The following is a 20910-nucleotide window of genomic DNA, read 5'->3' on the forward strand; positions in this document are numbered from 1 at the left end:
GAGAGAGCATGTCCCATCTATTGCCATTAATGATGCTGAAGTGACTTCCGGATTCAGAGATGACTGCTGGCTTCTTCCGTTGCTCAGTTGCCATTTTTCCCCATGACCAAAAAGTCATCTATGGGGTTTCCTTTGGCCTTAAGTAAATATCTAAATTCTTTTGTAGAAAGACTGTTTCCTCATCAACTAGGGCTGTTTGGTTTCACTGAAATAAATTTCTACAGGAAAGGTTTAAGTCTATCCAGTAATTACCTATATTCAACATAAGGAGTTGGTTTAAAAGTCACTTCAGGAGTTCTCTGGTGGCTAGTGGGTTAAAGATCCGGTGTTGCCATGGCTGTGGTTCAGGTTGCTTCTGTGGTGTGGGTTCAATCCTGGCTGGGAACTTCCCCATGTTTCGAGCGCAGCCAAAAAAAAAAAAAAATTCATTTCAAGGGATGACAAACAGGTCTGTCCTAGTACTTTCTGTGTTTTTTTATTCTGCTCTAATCCCAGGCATTCCTGGGACCACATCTGCATCTCACAGGTCACATGACCAAGACCTCAGATTGCAGCCTCAGTTTCAAATCCTGATGCACAGGCTCACCATGACACAGCCCAAGGAAGTTGTCGATGCGCCTCTGAAGCTGTATTAGAAAGTGCACTTGCTCAGGGATGGGGGTCTCTCCAGACCGCAGCATAGGGGAGCCTACTGTCATCTCCCCCTGGGTTCAGCCTGACCTGGAACCAAGAATGAAGGAACAGTGAGCTAGGAATTAGGAGACTCGCACTAACCAGCCCAGGGAGTGCATAGATGCTCCTTAAATGATCAAGAGCAACTTGGGCGGACGGGATGGCCAGGACTCGGGCTGCTGGGGAAGGAGGAAGGAGCCGCGGCTTACAGGGGCAGAGGCGCTGCGGGTAGAGCATGAGGGGGCAGGGTGTGCCCAGGGCCTTGCCCCAGATGTGACCTCGCCCCATCTCCCCCTCTGTCCTGAGCAGCTGTATGTGGCCACCGTGCTGCAAGAACCGGAGATGAACCTGACCCCAGCCTCCTCCCCCGCCCGGCACACCTACGGCACCATGAACACACAGCCGGAAGAGGGAGAAGAGGAGAGTGGTGTGAGGGGCTTTGTGAGGGAGCTGGACTCGGCCCAGTTCCAGGAAGGGCTGGAACTAGAGGGCCAGAGCCAGTATCACTGACCAGGACCCGAGGCCTCCACCTGGCGACTCCGGCCCCGAGTAACGGCCAGGGGAGGGCCCAGCAGCAGGAGGCAGGAGGGCGCCCTGGACCGCCCCACTACCTCCTGCAGACCTTGGGAAGGCCAACGGAGCCCCGGCTAACTCTCGGCCACGTGGAGGCCCCGACCTGCTGACCAGCTAGAACAGGAGATGCTGGGCAGTGCAGAGGGGCCCCTGGATGGGATGGAGGATACGGGCAAGCACCATGTCTCGGGAGCCGTGGCCGGAGCCCTAAGCAGAGACTGAAGGCTGGGGGACTTTCCTGGGTCACGATGGAGAAGGCGTGTGTAAGGAAGGAGGCAGGAAGAAGCCCACCGGAGACTCCCTGCAGTCTTCGCCACCCTTCTACCAGCTGCCCTGCCCGAGGAGCTGCGGCTGCTGCCCTTCCCCCCTGCCCTCCCGCAGCCCGTCCTCCCCCGCGGTCTGACGAAGCAAAGGTATGTGTGCTGGGCCTCAACGGAAGACGCAGATGGCCGCCACCTCCGGGTGTCCCTGCATGGGGATCTGTAAAGAGTTTCTGCAGCCTCCAGGCAGGGGCGGCTGAGCCCACAGACTTGAAGGAGTTGACCGAGCCCCTTCCTGTTCCTCTGCCCTCATCAGATGTCCCCATGAGCAGCAGGGTAGAGACCTTCTCCTCCCTATTCCTGCAAGAGCAGCTGGGACTTGGTCCCTCGGGGTTCATGAAATGGGACCTATGCGCATTTTGATGAAGCCACCAGGGCTGATGGCTATAAGGTGGACGGGGCAGAGGCAGAATTTGTCAGGCTGGGAGGTGGGGGAGGGGGCTTCTCCCAAACCATTGAGTGAGAAACCAGACATACCTCTCCAAGCTCCAGGGCCTAATGAGAGGACCCCCCCTCGCCCCCCCGCCCAAGGTCAAGGAGAGCCACTGAGAGCTGCTCTGCCTCATAGCCATCTGAACACCTAGACCACCGGTAAGACCGAGGTGGGCGGCAGCTTCGGGTGAGAAGCCCATGCTGTGGACCGAAGGCGCTGGCCTTTCCCGGGCCTCTGCACAGGCCCCAACTTCTCCTCCCAGGGCCGCTCAGCACTCAACTGAAGAGCAGTCAAGCAGCCTCCAGTGCCGTCCTGGCTCAGACACAGGGATGGCCTACAGGGGGTTGGGGTGTCCTCCCTGGACAGCCCCTCCCAGGGCTGTCACTATCTGAGGCCTGGAGGGCCCAGTACCTGAGTAGGAACAACACTGGTGACACCTAGCCCCATTGTCACAGGCAGAGGGGTGCAGGGCTCAGCCTCTGGGACAGGCCCCCATCAGGACCACCGGGCAGCCGGTATGGGAAGGCACAAAGAAGGGCTGGCTGGGGCCCCAGTGGACCAGAATGAGCCAAATCAAAAGAGGTCTGTGTGTTCTAGAGCTTTCCAGAAGTCCCTTCTCCAAACATCTGGGCCCCTGCAGCCAACCTGCTGAAGGCGGGCACGCAGGGTCACCTCCCTGGGTGTTTCCCATCAACCTCCAGGCACACAGGGGCCCCTGAGCTTGGAGCACCTGGACCTCACTTTGCTCACGTCTCAGCTCCAGGAGCTCCAAGCTTGACCCCAGAGGAGAGATAGCACTTGCAAGGCAAACATTGCTCCCCCTGGAGAGCTCGGCCCAGACTTTGGCATGAGGGGTCTTTTCAGAGAGCCTGGGTCAGCTGGGGTGGTTGTGGTCTCTCCTTGTCCAGGTAGGAATAAGGAGGAAATTCTGCCTAGCTGGTTCCTCAAAACCCAGGCCCACAGGGCCGCCGCCTCCAAGCATTCACCAGCCAACAAGGGGAAGGGTTGGAGTTCCTGTTGTGGTTCAGTGGGTTAAGAACCTGACACAGTCTCCAAGAGGATGCAGCTTCAATCCCTGGCCTCACTCAGTGGGTTGGATCCAGCATTGCCGCAAGCTGTGGTGTAGGTCACAGATGCGGCTCAGATGCTGAGTTGCTGTGGCTGCAGCTCCGATTTGACCCCTAATCTGGGAATGGCCATGTGCCACAAAGGGAAAAAAGGGAGGGCGGGGAATGGTCCTTTCCAGACAGCGTGGTCAGGACCCAGAAGGGAGCTCCTCCCTCCCTGGGGACTGGCTGGCTCTAGGCCCTGCTCGATCCCCTGGTGTGTGGCAAGGGGCGTCCTGCCAGAAGCTGGCCTCAGGGCTCACCGTCCCTGGGCACTACTTGCTGGCATCGGCCCACAGTCTCCGAGGCCCCTGCTGGACAGTTCCAGCTGCTTCTGCCTCTGTGTGCCTCTCTCCTCCCCCTGCCCACCCGGCAGCCTGTAGAAGCTGGAAAGGGCCCCGGCAAATGACACGGCCACACGGCTGGTGCCGCCCCCTCTGAATCTGGGTCAAGTGTGGTCTGGCTCTGAGAGAAGGTAATGAAGATGCTGAGAACCTTCCTGACTTGTTCACTTCTCTACTCTTCCTGGAGACCCAGGACAACCAGCAAGGCCCAGCCAGAGCTGCTCGACCTCTCGTGGCCACTGCGGGGGTGTGGGCCTGCTTTGGCTCCTTTCACACCCCACCCGGGCCCTCCTCAGGCCTCCCCCCTCAACGTGTTCTTTCAACCCACATGTGTCTCACCCATCGGCCTCCACTGACCACCACCCACCCCACCCCACTGCCCACTGCCTCCCGCATCTGTCCCCAAAGCACCGCCTCTCAAACCTGACCCTCTCTGGAGGGCGCTGCCTCTGGGGACCAAGTGTGACCTAAAGCCTCCGAGAAGTGCCCCTCCCTGGGCCCAGGGCAGCTCCGGGCCTGCCTGCCTCTTCCTCAGACGCTTCTGGAAGCAAAGTGCCTATCAGCAGCATCGCATCCTCTGGGGACCCCAGTGGGGAGTGTGGACTTCCTTTGGCCACCAACACTAAAGGAATGTGCCAGAATGCCGAACCTTCTTGTTACTAACGCTATGACCGTGCCTTGAATAAACAAGTCCTCCCAACCTCTGCCGGCCTGTGCCTCTGTGTCTGGACCGGCCCAGCGGGGTCTCCCCTCCACCTGGAAGGAGCCGAAGCTCCCTGAAGTGGCCAGGCTGGAGCACCACTTCTCACTTTGTGGCTTTGACCCCTGAGGCCAGAGCTGCCCCTCTGGGATCCTCTGACCCCCGAGACCTTCTCTGGCCCCTGTCCTCACAGGGGGAGGCCTGGCAAGTGCTACCTGGTCTGCTGGAGAGACAGAAAGTAAAGCTGCCTCTCTCTACTGGGGATGCTCTCGGGGGGCCCCGAGCAGTAGGGGAGGCCTTTCTAGTCACTGAGCTACCCAGGAAGCCAGAGGGGCAACAGAAGCCCTCGGGTGAGTGCTGGCCCTGAGAGCCGGCTGCCGGCCAGACTAGCAGGTGGACTTGAAAAGACCAAGACGTCAGGTGGAGGCCCCTGGAAGGAGCAGCAGGTGGGGCTCTGGTCTGCACCAGTCCCAGCCTCGGTGCAAGGGAGGGGGGGTGGGCATCAAGGAAAGGTTGGGCATTAAGAGGGAGTTGTAGGGCTGCAAGGTCAGACTGAACAGGATAGGAAAACCCTCTGACAATGAGTAGTTCCATCTGCTGTCACACCATGGCAGGGGGAAAGTTCCCTGCCTTGGGGGTCGTGTGTTCTGGCGTAGGAGACTGGGGTTCTGGCCCTTCCTTCAACCAGCTCGATGACCCAGGGCTGGTCACCTCATCTTGAATACAGGACGACAGGAGGCCAACCCCTCTGCCTCATCACTGACTCGAGCAGATTCAGCTGCGGGGATGGAGGGAACGGGGTGGAGGCGGCTTTCTCCCCCCACTGCTCCCTGGGAGGACTGAGAACAGTCTCGAGCGCGCTACCCAAGGATACTCACCAGACAGCCTCCTCAAGCTTTCACAGCCCACCTGTGGGCATGAGCTCAAAGCCGTCCATGGCGTGAGCCCAGGCATAGGGCTGGGGCCCATCCCCTTGAGCCCTCTCCCCTCAAAGCCATTGTTTCCAAGTCAAGCCAGATGAAATCCACAAAGGGTGCTTCAGTGCTTCGGTGGGGAGCGGGGGAAGAAGACCACCCTGGCCGCTAGGAGGGGGCTGGGTCCTGCTGTCTGGGAATTGGGAAGGGGGAGGAGTGCGCCGATGGGGGGACTGGGGGACAGGCCAAAAGGGAGGCCTGGAGCCAGGGCAGTCCAGGATGCCAGCTCGACGGGGCTCTGCCCAAGAGGGCCTTGGAGCACCCGACCGAGGGCCAGGCTGGACTCTGCGGGGCTGGAGAGGAAGCAGAAGGGCCCTGGGCTCCAGGAGGTTCCGCCTTGTGGCCAAGCTTGCAGCGGCTCCCTGCCACCCTCCCAAAGCCATCATGCTGAGGGAAGCTCCAAACTCCGGGTTTGCTCTGTAATGGCCCCCTGGTGGCATGGCAGAGCCTGGCTTCAGTTCACAGGTTTTCTCAATAGAGGCTGTTTTCTGAACAGCGGAGGTCCCTCAAGCCTTGACAATTAAAATCCTAGTCTCTCTCTAGCCTCAAGGGCTGGGTCTCCATTTCAGCTGCAAACGGGGTCTTCTGGGAGATTTTTTTTTAAATTTATTTTTGTTATTATTTATTATTTTTTAATGTTATTTCCCCAATACAATTTTTTTTTCTACTGTACAGCTTGGTGACCCGGTTATACATACATATATGCATTCTATTTTCGCACATTATCCTGCTCCATCATAAGTGACCAGACATAGTTCCCAGTGCTACACAGCAGGATCTCATTGCTAACCCAGTCCAAAGGCAATAGTCTGCACCTATTCACCCCAAGCTCCCCAACCACCCACTCCCTCCCCCTCCCCCTTGGCAACCACAAGTCTATTCTCCAAGTCCATGATTTTCTTTTCTGTGGAAAAGTTCATTTGTGCCTTACATTAGATTCTCCTGGGAGATTTTAAACAATCTCCGTCCGGGCCCCCTCCCTCAACCAGCCAAATTTCTGGGGCGGGGCCCAGACTGCTCTGTTTTACAAACTCACCCTCGGTGACTCTGGCTCTGGCATGCAGGGAGAATGGGGGCGGGGGGGCAGCTCCCGTGGAGCCATAAAGAAAACAATCCCAGCTTCACAGCCCTGGAACCCGGAAGCTGGTCTCAGCATCTCACGCTGCCTCTCACCTCAGGGCGGGGTGACCCTCTGGCCTGTACATAATTACAAAGCCACAGGCTGGGAAATGTCTCCTCCCTTCCCATTGCCTCCAGAGAACTCGGACAGCTGGTGTCTGGTGGGTAATCAAAGGTTAGGGCCCACCAAGCATTTGCCTTTGGGCTTCACAAGTCATTAACGCCTAGCGTGGCCACAACTTCCATTAGAATCACCTTACTTGGCAATAAGAACTACTGGCCTCAGGGGTCACTTCTGGCTGCCCGCTCACCTTTGCCAATGGTACGAAGCCCCTCCCCCCCAACCCAGAGCCCGAAGTGGCTTCTGTGACAGCCTTCCCATGTCAACAGCAATAGATTCTGAGTGCAATAAGCAAGATTACATCGTAGGATGTCAGGGTAGGTGCTTTGAAGAAAAAAAATAAAGCAGGATGGCCAGTGGCTGGGGGTGGGGCAGGGGGGGTGTCCTGGAGATGGGGAAGATGGGGAGGATGGGGACAAGGTCTGTGCAAGGAGACTCACAAGCCAGCAGAGGATGCAAGAGGGGGCCGGAAGCTGGGGGGGGGGGGGCGGCTGGTGGGGCAGAGGGAACAAATGCAGCCCTAGGACCAGCAAGGAGGCCAGAGTGGCCAGAGCAGCGTGAGTGAGGGGGAGAGTGGATGAGACAAGGTCTGAGGGGGCGCTGGGGCTTCGAGGCTAAGCTGCTGGAAGATTCTGAGCACGGGAGAGACATGATCCCCTTACTGGCCACTGGGTGTGGACAAGATGGAAGCAGAAAAACCTTTGGGGGCGGGGGTCTGTTGGAGGCATCTGGGAATGACGATATGGTAGCTCAGACAAGGGCAGGGCAGTGAGGGGAGAAGGGTAGTGAAATCGGAATAGGGCCTGAGGATTCCTGGAGAGACTGGATGTGGGGTCTAGGAGGCAGCAAGGGGGAAGGCGGACTTCCAGTACTTCAGCCTAAACAACTGGGCAAAGTGCTTTACAAAAGCCGAGAACGCTAGGGAAGAGCAGGTCTGGGGACTACCAGGAGTCCCGTCTTAGCTGTGTTATGTTTGAGATGGTGCCTTGTGCAGATGTTGGGTAGCTGACTGAGTCTGGCTGCAGGTGTAAACTCCGGAGTGGTGAGCATCTGGATGGTGGTGAAAGCATGGGATTGGTTGCAACCTCACGACAGCCAGCGAAGGTGGAGAGGAGCTGGAGGGAAAGGAGGAGAAGGATCTGCAAGGGAGACTGAGAAGGAGCCACGAGAGGAAGGAGGAAAACTGGGAGAGCCCCATGTCCCAGAAGCTAAGGGATGAAAGGGACTCAAAGGGGATGGAAGGGCCCAGCTCTAATTGCACTTGGCAGTAAACATGGGTCAGAGAGGAGTGAGCTCAAAGATGCCACCAAGAAGCAGCAGCCATGTCAATGCTGGTCTTTCACTAGACCAATGACCAGGTTTCTCCCACAAATCAAAGGCATGGGGGAGACGCGGAGGGAGGCTGCGAGAGAACGAAGGGGTTAAGACATACAACCAGCTGCAATGTATGGCCCTTGATTGCATCTTTTTTGGGGGGCTTTTTGCCTTTTCTAAGGCCCCTCCCATGGCATATGGAGGTTCCTAGGCTAGGGGTCTAATTGGATCTGTAGCTGCTGGCCTACACACAGCCACAGCAACACGGGATCCGAGCCACATCTGCGACCTACATTACAGCTTATGGCAATGCCAGATCCTTAACCCACTGAGCAAGGCCAGAGATCGAACCCGCAACCTCATGATTTCTAGTTGGATTTGTTAACCACTGATCCACAATGGGAACTCCCCTTGATTGCATCTTGAACTGAACAAACCTGCTGCAACAAGACGTCTTTGAGACACCAGTGAAATTTGAAAATGGACAGGGCATTAGGCGATGTCCAGGAAATACTATTCATCTTGGAAGGTATGACGATAGCACGGGCTAAAAGGTAAAAAATAAATCAGCTAGAAATTCATATGGAAGACTTTACAGGTGAAGGCACATAAAGTCCGGGATTAGCTTTGAGACTCTGAAGCAAAATTATTTTTATTTTTTTAATTTTTTGCTATTTAGGGCTGTACTTGCGGCATATGGAGGTTCCCAGGCTAGGGGTCAAATTGGAGCTATAGCTGCTGGCCCTCACCACAGCCATAGCAACACAGGATCCCAGCCACGTCTACAACCTACACCACAGCTCACAGCAATGCTGGATCCTCAACCCACTAAGCGAGGCCAGGAATCGAACCTGCAACCCCATGGTTCCTAGTCAGATTCATTTCTGCTGTGCCACAACGGGAACTCCTCTGCAGCAAAATTAAAGGGTCAGGTGGCGGGAGATCTTGAGTTGCTCACGGCGGATGCTGAGTGAAGGAAGGGTACTCAGAGATTTTAAGGCTCTGATTTCTGTGTATATTAACATTTTTCCATGATAAAATGTTTAAAATAAAAAAAGCACCGATCAACTCTTCCAAGTGCTGCTGAGCAGAAGAGCAAGATGAACACTGAGATATGACCCCTGAGTTTGGCAGGATAGAGGTTGTTGGTGAATTTGATGGTAAGATGGGGGGGAGAGAGGGGTGATAGCCAGGGTTGAAATAGGTTCCCATCCTCTCACAGGAGTGAGGACATGAAAACGGCGAGGAAACACTACTCTTTTGAAGAATTTTGCTATCAAAAGGAAGTAAGGAGGGTGGTAGCTAGAGAGGGAAGGGGGGTGAGGGAGGGAGATTCTAGTATAAAATGGGAGACGTGGGCTGATAGAATGAGGAGGAATACAGGAGAGAGAGGATTCCAGGGCTGAGACGTGGAATACATCACACACACACACACACACACACACACACACACACACACACGTACAAGTGGAAGAGAAGCCTTCAAAAGAGGCCAAAGCAGGCATGCTTGGGATGGTTCAAGGCACATCAGGAGAGGGTGTTTAGCCTGTCAAGAGCCAGGGCACCCCACTCTCCTGGGTGGGTGTTAAACATTCAGGAGCCATAGGCCAGGCTTGGCCACCTGAGTCTGAGCCACTACTTGGTCACACGTGGAAGAAGCCCTCTCACTGGAGCCTGTGGGGCACGAGAGAAAAATACTTTGGATGCCCCAGTGGGAAAAGCATTCCTAGCCTGCTCCGGACCCAATGTCTGTAGTCACACAGCCTGGCAGACCTGGCCCTCTGAGCTTCACAAAAATGAGGTCCCCGCGGGCACTCAGGAGGCTCTGCTGGCACCAGCAGCAAAGGTCTTGGCTGAGAAAACTGGACCCCAGGGTGAAGGTAGCTGGCCCGGGTACAGTCCCAGCAGCCACTCACAGCTCAGGTCCAGGGCCTCATACCTTGGAAGCCAGGAGCATGTGACAGGTTAACCCCAAACCAGCTCAGATGAAGCCCACCCTTAACACACACACACACACACACACACACACACACACACACACACACACACACCTGTTCTTCAACTCCAATGTACACCCAGGTTAACACACTTAACCTCTTTAAAAAGCCCACCTTGGGATTGGCACTTACCTCTCCAAGGGGACCTGGAAGCTTTCACAAGAAACCCTGCAAGATTTGGTGCTGTTTGCTGCTGTCCTGGCACCAAACTCATCCAATCCCTGGCCTCACCTTGTCCACTAGCAGGTGGGCTCCAAGACCCCTGACTGCTTCAGACTCTGGACCAATGTGGGCATGTGCGGTACAAACCAAGCTCCAAATGCATAATGGCACAAACACAATTGAAGTTTATGCCTCTTTCCTGGAAAATTCAAAATGGGTGAGCCCCTGCTATACATGCTGGAGAAGTACTTGGATCCCGCAAGGCATTTCTGATTAATAGGTGCTCTCCTCCAAGCAGGGATTCAGGGCCCTGGGCTCCTTCCACCTTGTGGCTCGGCCACATTCAACGCATGGCCCTCAAGGTCACTGTGAGGTCTGCATTAAGCTGGCAGAAAGATAATAGAGCACATGCAGGAGTTTGAGGGCAGGGGGACCAGGTCTGGAAGTGGTACATGTCCACACATTCTGTCGGCCAGACCTCCCTCACATGTGCCACCTAAGTGCAAGGGAGGCTGGGAAATGTAGTCCAGTCATGTGCCCTGGCAGCCAGTTTCCACCACAGACCCCTCACTCTGCCCTGGCTCCCCTCGCACCTCTCCCTTCTTTTCCACCCACTCTGGCCTTGGCCTCCTGACTCCATCTTTCTACCCTGTCCTACAACCATCTTCCTGCAGCTTCACTGGCCACAAACCAATACCCAAGAAAAGACCAGTCCCGGAGGGTCAGAGAGGCACGTGGAACAGGTTTATTCCTCATAAGTTTATACAACCACAGCACACAGCAAAAGATAAAACGAGAGACAGCTCAGGGTGAGGGTAGGGGGCCTCTCCTGCTGCTTTCTCTTCTATCCACCCAGCTAAGGCAGGCACACAGCAGGTATTAAATACGGGAGCTGCGGGCCTACAGTCCCTGGGGGCAGAGGCAGAAAGGATTGGGGGACAAGAAGACTCAGGGGCCGCTGGGGTCAGGGGTGAGGAAGAGCCACGGGGACTCGGGTCTCTCTGGAATGCAGCTCCCTCCTTTCTTGGCCATCAGCTGCCCTGCCCCAGCCCGGCTGGCTAACTGGTTCCTACAGAGCAATAATAGGGGAGCTCCCGCAGGACATTACCAAAAAACACTGCTCTGTCGGGTGGCATCTGAGTGGGCCCCGGAGACCCAGATCACAGAGCCAGGTCACCTCTCCTTTCCTCAGCAGGTCTCCTGGTCACCTGCCCCCACTGCCTGTGATTCCACGGTGAAGGCTGAAGCTATCCTGTCTCTTTCCTTGTGGAAAGCAAAGGCCCCTGGGAGAGAAGGAGCACTGAAGGCAGGCCGGCTGGGAAGGCGCCCGAAGCACAGGTGCCCTGCTCCCTGGCCTTGGCCCAGGCTCACCTGGGAAGGGAGGGTGACAGAAGAGCCCATTCTCTCAAAGCCCTGAACCTCCTGGGGCCCATGCCACCTCTGCCACCAAAACACTGCCGCTCCTCCTTCTGGCCAAAGAGGGGAGCCAGAGGGGAAAGAAAGCCAGCAGGGAGGAAGCGATGGGAAATTCAAGGAAATCCAGCAGCTCCTTTCTAAAGGAAGAGCCATCCTGTCTGCAGGTGGGGGTGAGCGGGACTGAGGCCCAGGCCTGCTCATCGCCTCTCTGGTGCGGCCAAGGGGACAAGGACCACGATGCAGGGAGGCCCAGGGGAGCCGGGCTACAACAGACACAGACCAACAGACAGACACAGACAGTCGGGGGCCTCCCCGGGGAGACTGCTGGGTAGGGCCTCCTCTTACTCGCCATTCCAGCCCCGACTCATGGCCTGTACCACGGCCCCGTAGAGCTGGCTCCAGGCGGCCCGCGTGGCTGGTGTGAAGGTGGGGCCGAGGCACTTCTCCAGCATGTACAGCAGGGACTCACCCACCGCCTGCAGAGGCAAGGGGCACTGTCATTCCCAAGGCAGGAAGGCACAGCCCCTTCCACAAGTGGAAAAACTGGTGGCGGGGACTGGCCTTTTCTTCTGTCCTGCACGGGGTCCATGCTTTCTGAGCAGGATTCTGCCCCAATCCTTGGGTACCCCTTAAAGGTGAGGCTTAAAAGTGAACAAAGCATTGCACTCCACTCCCCAGCCTCACAACCACCCTGTGAGAGGGGCCACGGGGTGGTTGTGAGGGACCCTGAGCTCAGACAAAGCTAAAAGCGAAGTCATTGCCCCCAGGCCCGTTTCCTCCTCTGCAAGGCAGCAGTCATGATGTTCCAAGTCCAAGCTCTGCAACCCTGACGGACCTGAATTCACTTTCTGACTCTACTACTTAGGAGCTGTGTGACCTTGAGCAAATTAACTAACCTTTCTGAGCCTCAGTAAAAAAGGGAAAGTAAAACTTCTAACTCAACAGATTGTTGGGGGTGATTAAATCAAATCATCTGAAAAGCTCTTAGCACAGCATCAATACATAATAAGTCTTCAGGTGTGCCCGTGATGGCGCAGCAGAAACTAATCCGACTAGGAACCGTGAGGTTGAGGGTTTGATCCCTGGTCTCGCCTAGTGGGTTAAGGATCTGGTATTGGCGTGAGCTGTGGTGTAGGCCAGAAGCTGTAGCTCTGATTCGACCCCTAGCCTGGGACCCTCCATATGCTGGGGGGAGGACCCTAAAAAGAAAATTATAAAACAGAGAGAGAGACAATGGTGACTGTGTATAATGTCTTCAACAATAATAATGGCTCTCATTTTTATTATTAATTATAAAATACAGTTTATTCCACAAATATGTAGTGACCATGCACTAAACAGCAGACCCTGTGCTAGTGCTGGGGATGGAGCGAACAAGGCGGACTCGGTCCCCCGCTCAAGGTGCTTACCGTCTGGAGAGCTGACTGGACTGTGCGGTAGGCTGTCAGGCCAGCGGTCCCCAGTGCACCACTTCTCAAGGATTTATGCCCTGGTCTGGGGCCCCTCTGCCTTGACTCTGGGCTCATCCGTGTGCCTGGCTTTGGCCAGTGGGACATTAGCAAGAGCGATACAAGCAGCGGCTGGCTGGTCCTCCTGGAAAACTCCCTCTTGGAACCCAGCTTCCACTCGGTAAGTAAGCTCAGCTAGACTACTGGGAAGGGAGAGGCCACAGGGAGAGAGATCCCAAAGGATGACAGGCTGGCAGGGACATTCCAACCCCAGCTGAGCTCCCAGCCGAAGGCAGTACACACACGACTCCAGCCATACCACGTGGAACAGAAGAACTGCTAGACTGAGCCCAGAGAAACCAGGAATCATTGTTTTGAGCCAGTTTGTTCTGGGATGGTTTTATCCACAACAATATAAAACCGAGCAGACTAGCGAATCCCAAAGGCTCCTTCACTTTCTGTGGTTCTAAGAGAAATCATACTAGAGAAGAAAAAGTGGAGGCTCAGAGAGGTCAGGGCAGTGCCAGGGTCACACAGCAGGCACTGTGACCATGCAGGCCTCAGCCCCTGTCGTTTGAAGGTATGGGAGTGGGGAGGGTGAACAGGTAGATGCAGAGGCCTGGGAGAGAGTGGTGGCCTCAAGCCAGGAGCTCCGGAGACAGGAAGAGCCCCTTTACCCACCGAGAAGGAGCTGAGCTTCACACCCACTGCCCGGTGCTTCCTGCCCAGGCCGGCAAGGTACTCCTCCAGCGAGGACAGGTCCTCCACGTTAGTCACTGCAGCATCAATCACAAGCATCACCTGCCAAGGCCGAGGTAACAGTGAAACAGACCAGAGCAACTCCCCAGCCCTGCCCCCACTCACAGTCCAGAACCTGGGGGTCCCAACCAGAAGGAAGAGAGGACCCTCAGTTTTCCAGGACAGAAAGCAGCCTGTACACAGTAGGCGCTCAACATGTGGTGGCCAAATTACTAGTGTTGCACCGTGAAGGAAGTCCCTCTCCTCTGAGGGGCTCAAAGGAGCCCCTCACCTGCAGGACCTGTCACCTGCAGGACAGTGTTGTCCTCCTGGGACGAGGGGACACTGAGGCCCTGTGAGTGTCGCCAGTCTCTAAGAAAACCCCAGTTTGGTTTCCACAGGCAGATGGTCCCTGATGGATCAGAGCCAACACCAACTACAGGAGCCAGGGGACAAGGCCAAGGGCAAAGGGCAGAGTTGGGAGCAGCTGGCGGAGCACAGGGTGGGGGAGAAGCCTGACCCACGTGCCCGAGACCCCGCCCATCTCAGCACAGAGGGAAAGGGGCGGATGCCCCAGCGAAAGGGAGCTGGGGCAGCAGCGGTGGCAGGGGATTGAGGGTAGGGGGCAGAAATGGGGGTAAGACCAGGCCTGGGACAAGAATCACAAGTAATTCTCCCGATTCCAAGTCCCTTCTCTCCCAGGAAGGCACTCCTTCTGCCCCTCACCTTCCTGATGTGGTCCAGGAACTCGGGGGAAGAGAGGCAGTCCTCTGGGCTGGAGAACTGGCGGCAGTTGTACTGGAAGAGGGGCAGCAGGTCCGGCTCCAGGTCAAACAGCCTGTGGGGGGAGGTCTGGTGTCAGCCCTGGGGTGTTGCCCTGCTGGCTCCACCAGCCCTGGCTGCCCAGCAGCAGGAGAGGGTGGCACAGCCTTGGCTGTAAACTACAGCACACCCTTCAACCTGGCACGCACCCCTTTGCCAGGTTTGCCCGTGCCCCTTTCTCACCTCTCATGCATCCTGGAAGGAGCATCCTGGAAAAAACGACATGTCCCCAGGCCTCTCCTAGGACCTGGTGTAGAGTAGGCCCTCCATAAACCGTTGAGGGGTGTGGACTGGGACAGGAAGGGGTCCTCAAATAGGAAGCCTTGTGTGTGCAGTAGGAAAAAGAAAGCCTTTCTCTCTTTCCACCACCCTCCCTTCCCTTCTTTCCTCCTCTTCCGTTCTTGGGTCAAAACCTCCCAATCTCATCATGTCTGAGGGGGGTTGAGCCAGTGATAATAATAATATTCCAAACACCTATACTTCCTGACTTAACCACTTTACACATGGTTAACTCGTGTATTCCTCATGATCCTAAGCAGTGGGTGTAATTGCTATCCTTATTTTGTAAAGGAAGAAACAGAAGCCCAGAGAGGTTAAGTAACTTGCCTAAAGTCACACAGCTTGGGAGTGGCAGAGCCACAGAGGGTGCCTGAGAAAATAATGGGTTTGGGGAAAGCTGGGAGGCACAAGCAGACGCTCTTGGCCACATGTGGGAGGGCCATTTGGATTCTCCAAAGTTATTCCCTTTTTGTTCATGGGGAGGTTTTGCAAAAGGCTCTTCAGAAGTTCTGGGCTGGCTTAGGGAGCCAAGGCTCCTAAAAACCCGCAGCAAGAGAAAATTGCATCTTTGATCGCCCGCGCCCCAGACACCCTCAAGCTGAGGTTGAAGACTGGCCTCCCCTTTCCCTTTGGGGTCTACACACCTCCTTACCCTCTCTCCAGTGGTGAGAACTGGGCATCTATCATTCCTCCCCTGGCTAGTCTCTGGGCCTGGCTTGGTCCTTTCCTCAGAAAGGTTTATCCTTCTGTTGGTTACTGGAGTGCCTACTCCTAGGGCCCAGAGGTCGTGCCCTGCCGGCCAGACACCCATTACACCCTCCCCACCCAGGTCCTCCGGACACCCCAGTCTCCCCATACCAGCAGTCGTGGGCACCCCTGCAGTCACCAACCAAGAAATGAAGAAGAATACTCAGGAGGCACACGGCCTGGGAGGCGGCGCAGCGCGGGGCGGGCCTGTGCTGGCCTGCGAGTAAGGAGATCCGCCGGAGCGGACCCTGGAGGGCACCCAGAGAGCCCGGTTAGCAGCGGGGTGTACGGCCCTGGCTTGCAAGACGCGACACCACCGGGGAAGGACAGGAGGGGCTGCGCCAGCCGTCGCCGTGCCCCCATCCTTTGGCGCACATCTGGAGGCGCCCCAGCGCCACGGCAGCGAGCCAGTTTCCTTCCTCTGGCGCCGGCTCGGCCGCCTCGAACCCATTCCTGGAGAGGCACCCCGCCACCCGCACCCCCGGGGTCGCTTGGGCTGCCCTCACCTGGCGAAGAGCACGGTGCCGTGCTCCAGCGGGCTGCGGCTCACCGCCCGCCAGCTCTGCCGGATCAGCTCATGCTCCGGGCGCTCCATGCTCACCCGGGGACGCGGGGCGCAAGGCAGGGACCCTCGAGGCGCAGGCACCGTCACCGCACGTGCCGCGCCATCACCGGGGCGACGCGGGCATTCGGCACCCCCTACAGCCCCTGCGCCTGGGCCAGGCGGGGTCCGGCAATGGCTCCTTCCCCACCCAGGTGGAGGCGCCCCCGCCCGCCCGGCCTGCTGGCGCTTCCGGGGACCCTGCTCCGGCCGCTGCGCCCGGCGCCCCGCGGCTCAGACAGCGCCCCGCCCCGCGCCGCCCGGGCTGGGGCGCTTTAAAGCAACCGCGGCCCCCGCCCCCCTCCCGTCGCAAGGAGGCTCATCTCTGGGCAACGGGCTCTGGCTGGGGACAGCCGGTGGCATGGGAAAAGACGCGGTTTCAGAGCTTCGCAGAAATCGTCGAGCCTCTTGGGACCTCATCTGGAAACTGGTGACAATATTACAACTTACTAGTTAGGGCACCGAGCTGACTTGGTCGCCTTAGGTAGGCTCTGGCAGAGCCATCTCTCCAAGAGCCTCACTCAAACACTGCCTGGAGGCATTTGACCCTTTGGAACAGGGTCTCCTTCCAGCTGACCCGAGATGAGGCGGGAGAATGCCTGGCGCCCACCTGTGTGACAAGGCTGAGAAGGGCGGGAAGAGGTCTGCCCTACCTCTGGGTCCCGTGACATTCCAGGACCGCCAGGGCTCTCAGTTTTAGGGACAGGACCAAGACCACAGCCACTGCCAGCCAGGCCTGGATTTTCTTTTCTTTTTCTTTTCTTTCTTTTTTTTTTGTCTTTTTGCCTTTTCTAGGGCCACTCCCGCGGCATATGGAGGTTCCTACGCCAGAGCCACAGCAACTCGGGATCCGAGCAGAGTCTGCAACTTATACCACAGCTCACAGCAACACCAGATCCTTAACCCACTGAGCAGGCCAGGGATCGAACCTGCAACCTCATGGTTCTTAGTCAGATTCATTAACCACTGAGCCGTGACGGGAACTCCAGGCCTGGATTTTCTTGAGACTTCATCTTTAGAAATCTGTCAACTGCAGTTCTAGCCCCAGCTCTGCTTGGGTGCAGCAGCTGTGAGCATTCCATTCCCTGGACATTAAGGGAGTTAGAACATTCTACTGTTTGGCAATTTTTAATAGACTTTTGTAAAAGTTTAAATAGAAATACTATTTATTTCTTGATTTGAAGTTCGGATAACAATCTCCTATGTGCCATTGGTCACCTGTCAATCAGACCTAAACCTTTCTCTTTCAAGCATGAAAGTTCCTCAGGCCCAGCCCAGTTCTGAGAGCCCAGGTTTTGCTCTTCAAAACCCGGGCCCTCATTTACCTTGCATCATGTCACGCCGCCAGCCCCATCTCCTCTCTTTTTCAGTTTCCTCAGCTGTACAGTAAGGCAGTTGGGTAGCAAAGTCTCCGGAAGCCTCTCGGCCCACCTCCTTTGGTCCACGGGGTCAAGGTGGGTGTGCCGGGGCCATGGGTGATGAACAAGAGAGGCTGCATGCCCAATCCCTGTGCTAGGCTTGGAGGGTTGAGTCCTTACATTCTAGAACTTCTCCTGGCCCTGAATCAGGACTAAGGGCCTCAGAACTCTTCTTTCCTGCTCCCAGCCAAGCCCGGTGACACCATCTCACTGCTCTCCCTCTCCCAGGAGCACGCCTTGTTCCTCTCGTCTCCCGGCCCCCAGCCCCACCCCACCCCTGCCACCATCGTTGCTGCCTTTGGGCCGGAACAGGGGAACAAGGCTGTAAGGCAGCCTGACTTGTGTCCCAAGGAGTCCAGGAGCCTGAGCAAGAGCACAATCGGGCTGGGGGCTGAAGGAGAAGGCTGGGCGACCAGGGATCAGACTCCCAGGCCGGCATCCCATGGCCCTGCGGTCAGGTGAGCAGGTGACAGGAGAAGGCCAAAAGCCTCTTGAGACTGACCTGTCAGTACCCAGATGTCCAGTGCTCCGTGTAGACCATCCAGCTCATCTAAGTCTTCCCACTCCACTCAGTTTGTGCTTCCTGGCAATGGTCTACTCTGGGGACACGTCTTGTCCATTTTCTCCTTTGGGGAGGGTCTGGAATCTGGTAAGTTAACGAGCTGATGGCTATGGCTAGTAAGTGGTGGAGCCAGCACTCCACCTTTCCAGAGCCAGGAGGAAGCAGGAGGAGAGAGCTAATTGCACTCTAACCTCCACTTCCCTTAGCAAAAAGGCCCAAGACCCTGGCTGGGTCTCCGTGGTCAGGGTATGTATCCCAACCAGGAGACAGGGGTACCACTCCACACTTGAGGGGCTAGGAAAAGTCCCAGGGGCTCCCCTCCCTGGCATCTGCCTGATACTTGGGCAGGAGGCTGTAATGGAGAGAGGGTTCAAAGACTCTCTCCAGAGCCAGTGCTGTCACTAAGGCCAATTTATCACCAACAATAACAAGCTGGCATTTATGGGGCATCCATGTCCAGATGCTATACAAGGGACTTTGCATTGCTAAGGTTTTTCACTCTCATGATAACTCCATGAAGTAGTTCCTATTTATCATACCTTTGTTTTACTGTTGAGGAAATGGAGGCCAGAGGTTAAATACCTGGCTCAAGGTCACATAGTTAATAAGTGGTGGGGCCAGGATTTGACCTCGGGACAGACTCTGGCCCCTCCTCTAGGCCTCCACGCTCCACTGCCTCCCTCACTTTAATGGACTGTAACCAAGAGCTGTATCCATAGTTCAGACCAAGCCAAGGTCATTGGGTCTGGGTCAAAGGTGTGTCAGAACTGGCTCTTAGATGGCTTGCAAGAGCCAGTTGTATGCATCTTTCTGGCTCCTCATTCAGTGACGTCAGGTTGGTAGCCTGAAATAGGCCATGGTGGAGTATTTACACCATGGAAATTGGAAAATGCTACAAATCAGGGCTTTTTTTCTTCCCAGAAAACACTGGTCTGCGTGCACCAGGATACACTGGGCCCTGAATGAGTTGTCGCTGTGTTGGGCAGAACATACAAAGGAACATGCTTAGCGCTGAGTCCAGACCTCCCTCAGAGGGTCCAAGTTGTCCCGGGACCAGGCTGGAAAAGCTGAAAAAGCCTGACTTGGCACCTGTCCTATTTACTAACTGTGGCACCTTAGGCAAGTAAATCAATTTCTCATAGATACAATGGGGACCAAACAGCATTGACTTCACTGGGCCTTTATGAGGATTAGGCATCACAGATGTGTCAGGAGTTGGTAAACCAAGCTGTGCCAGTCAAGTGTTTGTTCCTCTTCCAACCTGCCTCTCCTGGGCACGTCCATTCCTGAGGATCTGCGGGATGCCCCCCTCCCACCTCCAGCTACTCTTGGTCCCAAGGAGGAGAGGGATTCAGCTCGGAAGATGCCCAGCTTCACTGCGCAGTGGACCCCTCTCCCTCCTCTGCTGCTGTCCAACATCCGTCAGCTCTTACCTCCTCGGGACCCTTAAGAGGACTCCTGGTGACAGAAGGCCCCTGTCAGGTTGGGGGCCTCTGGTAAGCACCATGGACATTGCTCCTGTGATGGGCCACTCAGCTATCACAGAAGTGGACAACTGTTACTCTCTCATTCCTGTCTATACTTGTGTGAGGAGGTTCAAAGGGAAAAAAATAAGGTCCAGTTTCCTACTTATTTTGGAATAAGTTTAAATAAATCAAATAACAACCAGCATTACTCCAGTGACCTGATACAGGAGAGGGCTCAGTGATCAGGCTCACCTGCCTAGCCCAGGACCTCTGCTGGAATTGCAATGGCCTCAGACTGCAGACACAATGGGATGGGTCTTGCACTCAAAACATGCTTCTTTCTAGGGGCCAGAGGTCAAGTCAGAGTCAATTAAGTACAACGAGAACAACATGGCATTCAAAATAAGAGGTATTTATTACAAAAGTAAGTGGCCTCTGATTATCTGAGGAAACTTTGTTTTAATATAAAATATTTGTTAGCTGGCTAGAGGCTGGACTAACAAACGTTCCCCTACGCCAGCAAGTCTGTAGGGCATGTCACATTCTGCCAGCTTCTGGGGACCGGAGGCCATACTCAGAGCCCCATCCCGACAGCCCCTCTCCCCAGCATCCAACACCACAACCTGAGTACTTGAGGCTGCATCAACCCATATGGCCTTGTCCCCAGAGAAATGTCTGCCAGTCTGTCAAGGAGGAAGAGGAGGGAGTAGGCAGACAGTTCTTCTCCCATCTTTGGAAGGAAGTGGAAGAGACAATGGAAACTTCTATGGGCAAATTAGGAGGGAGGGGCGGGGGGGGGGGGAAGCTGGCTGAGCTTTCTCCTCTCCCCTCCCCTCATTCAGTGGCTCCCCTCTGGCTCCTTCAGTACACCCCCTTCCAACAGGTTCCTATTAGAAAATAAGAAAGCGCAAAGGAACATCAGCCACCTCCCAGCTGTCATCTGTCATGGTGGGGCCACTGTTCTCTGCTAAGAGCCAAGCACAGCTTCCTGCATTCTACCTCCAGGAGAGCCCACCCAGGTGGCTGCTCCCACCCAGCCTGGAAGAAACCAACTGGGCCTGGGGGTGGAGAGGAGATGGGGGAGCAGAGGCTGTCCGTCCCCGCTCTCCTTCCCTTGCAGAAATGCAATTAAGCAAGCAGCCCAGACTCAGCACCCAGCAGTGCTTCCTGCTGGGGGAAGTCAAAAGGGCTGCAGCACTGAGAAAGGGAGGTCATCAGGCCCCAGATCTAATTAACGAACCTGCCTTGCTCTTGACGTTGCTGCATTTCCTCTATTAACATTAATGATGGTTGGTCTGAACGTCCGAGCAAGCGAGCAAGTGTGGCCAGAAGCTTCCCTCCCCACCACCCAGTAGGTAGCACAGCCTGTCCTTGGGACCAATTTCCAGTCTCCGTGGCAACCGCCTAGCAAAGATGCTCTAAAGAGCTCTGACCCTGACAGAGTTGGTGGGGGCTACAGAGGAGGGAAGACAGAGTGTGGCAGATACTCATCATTAAACCTTGAAGCATCACAGTCCTCTAAGACAAAATAATATTTTGTCATGCACCAGGAGCACAGAGGCAAGCTGAAGGGCTGGC

The 20910-nt window shown here is 55.8% G+C and overlaps 2 protein-coding genes across 4 annotated transcripts in view; one reads left to right on the forward strand and one right to left on the reverse strand.

Annotated features, from left to right (window-relative positions):
- TMEM63C (transmembrane protein 63C) overlaps nucleotides 1–3050 on the forward strand; it is a 70132-nt gene extending 67082 nt beyond the window's left edge. For both annotated transcript variants that reach the window (XM_047796544.1, XM_047796546.1), the window contains exon 25: nucleotides 982–3050. In XM_047796544.1, coding sequence (XP_047652500.1) covers nucleotides 982–1182 — 201 coding nt within the window. In that variant the 3' untranslated portion in view covers nucleotides 1183–3050. The remainder of the gene's footprint in view (nucleotides 1–981) is intronic.
- NGB (neuroglobin) lies at nucleotides 455–16118 on the reverse strand. Of its 2 annotated transcripts, none has more exons than XM_047796548.1 (4): nucleotides 15792–16118; nucleotides 14164–14275; nucleotides 13381–13500; nucleotides 455–720 (listed from the first exon to the last, which is right to left on the reverse strand). In XM_047796548.1, the coding sequence occupies exons 1-4, from the start codon at nucleotides 15878–15880 to the stop codon at nucleotides 649–651; spliced, it is 393 nt and encodes a 130-aa protein (XP_047652504.1). In that variant the 5' UTR covers nucleotides 15881–16118; the 3' UTR covers nucleotides 455–648. The 2 variants fall into 2 exon arrangements, with proteins under 2 accessions (XP_047652504.1, XP_047652503.1); XM_047796547.1 differs by lacking the exon at nucleotides 455–720 and adding an exon at nucleotides 10558–11727.
- Between the last annotated feature and the right edge of the window lie 4792 nt (nucleotides 16119–20910).

This window comes from Phacochoerus africanus, chromosome 9, assembly GCF_016906955.1.
Source record: "Phacochoerus africanus isolate WHEZ1 chromosome 9, ROS_Pafr_v1, whole genome shotgun sequence".
In the NCBI taxonomy this organism is placed as follows: Eukaryota; Metazoa; Chordata; class Mammalia; order Artiodactyla; family Suidae; genus Phacochoerus; species Phacochoerus africanus.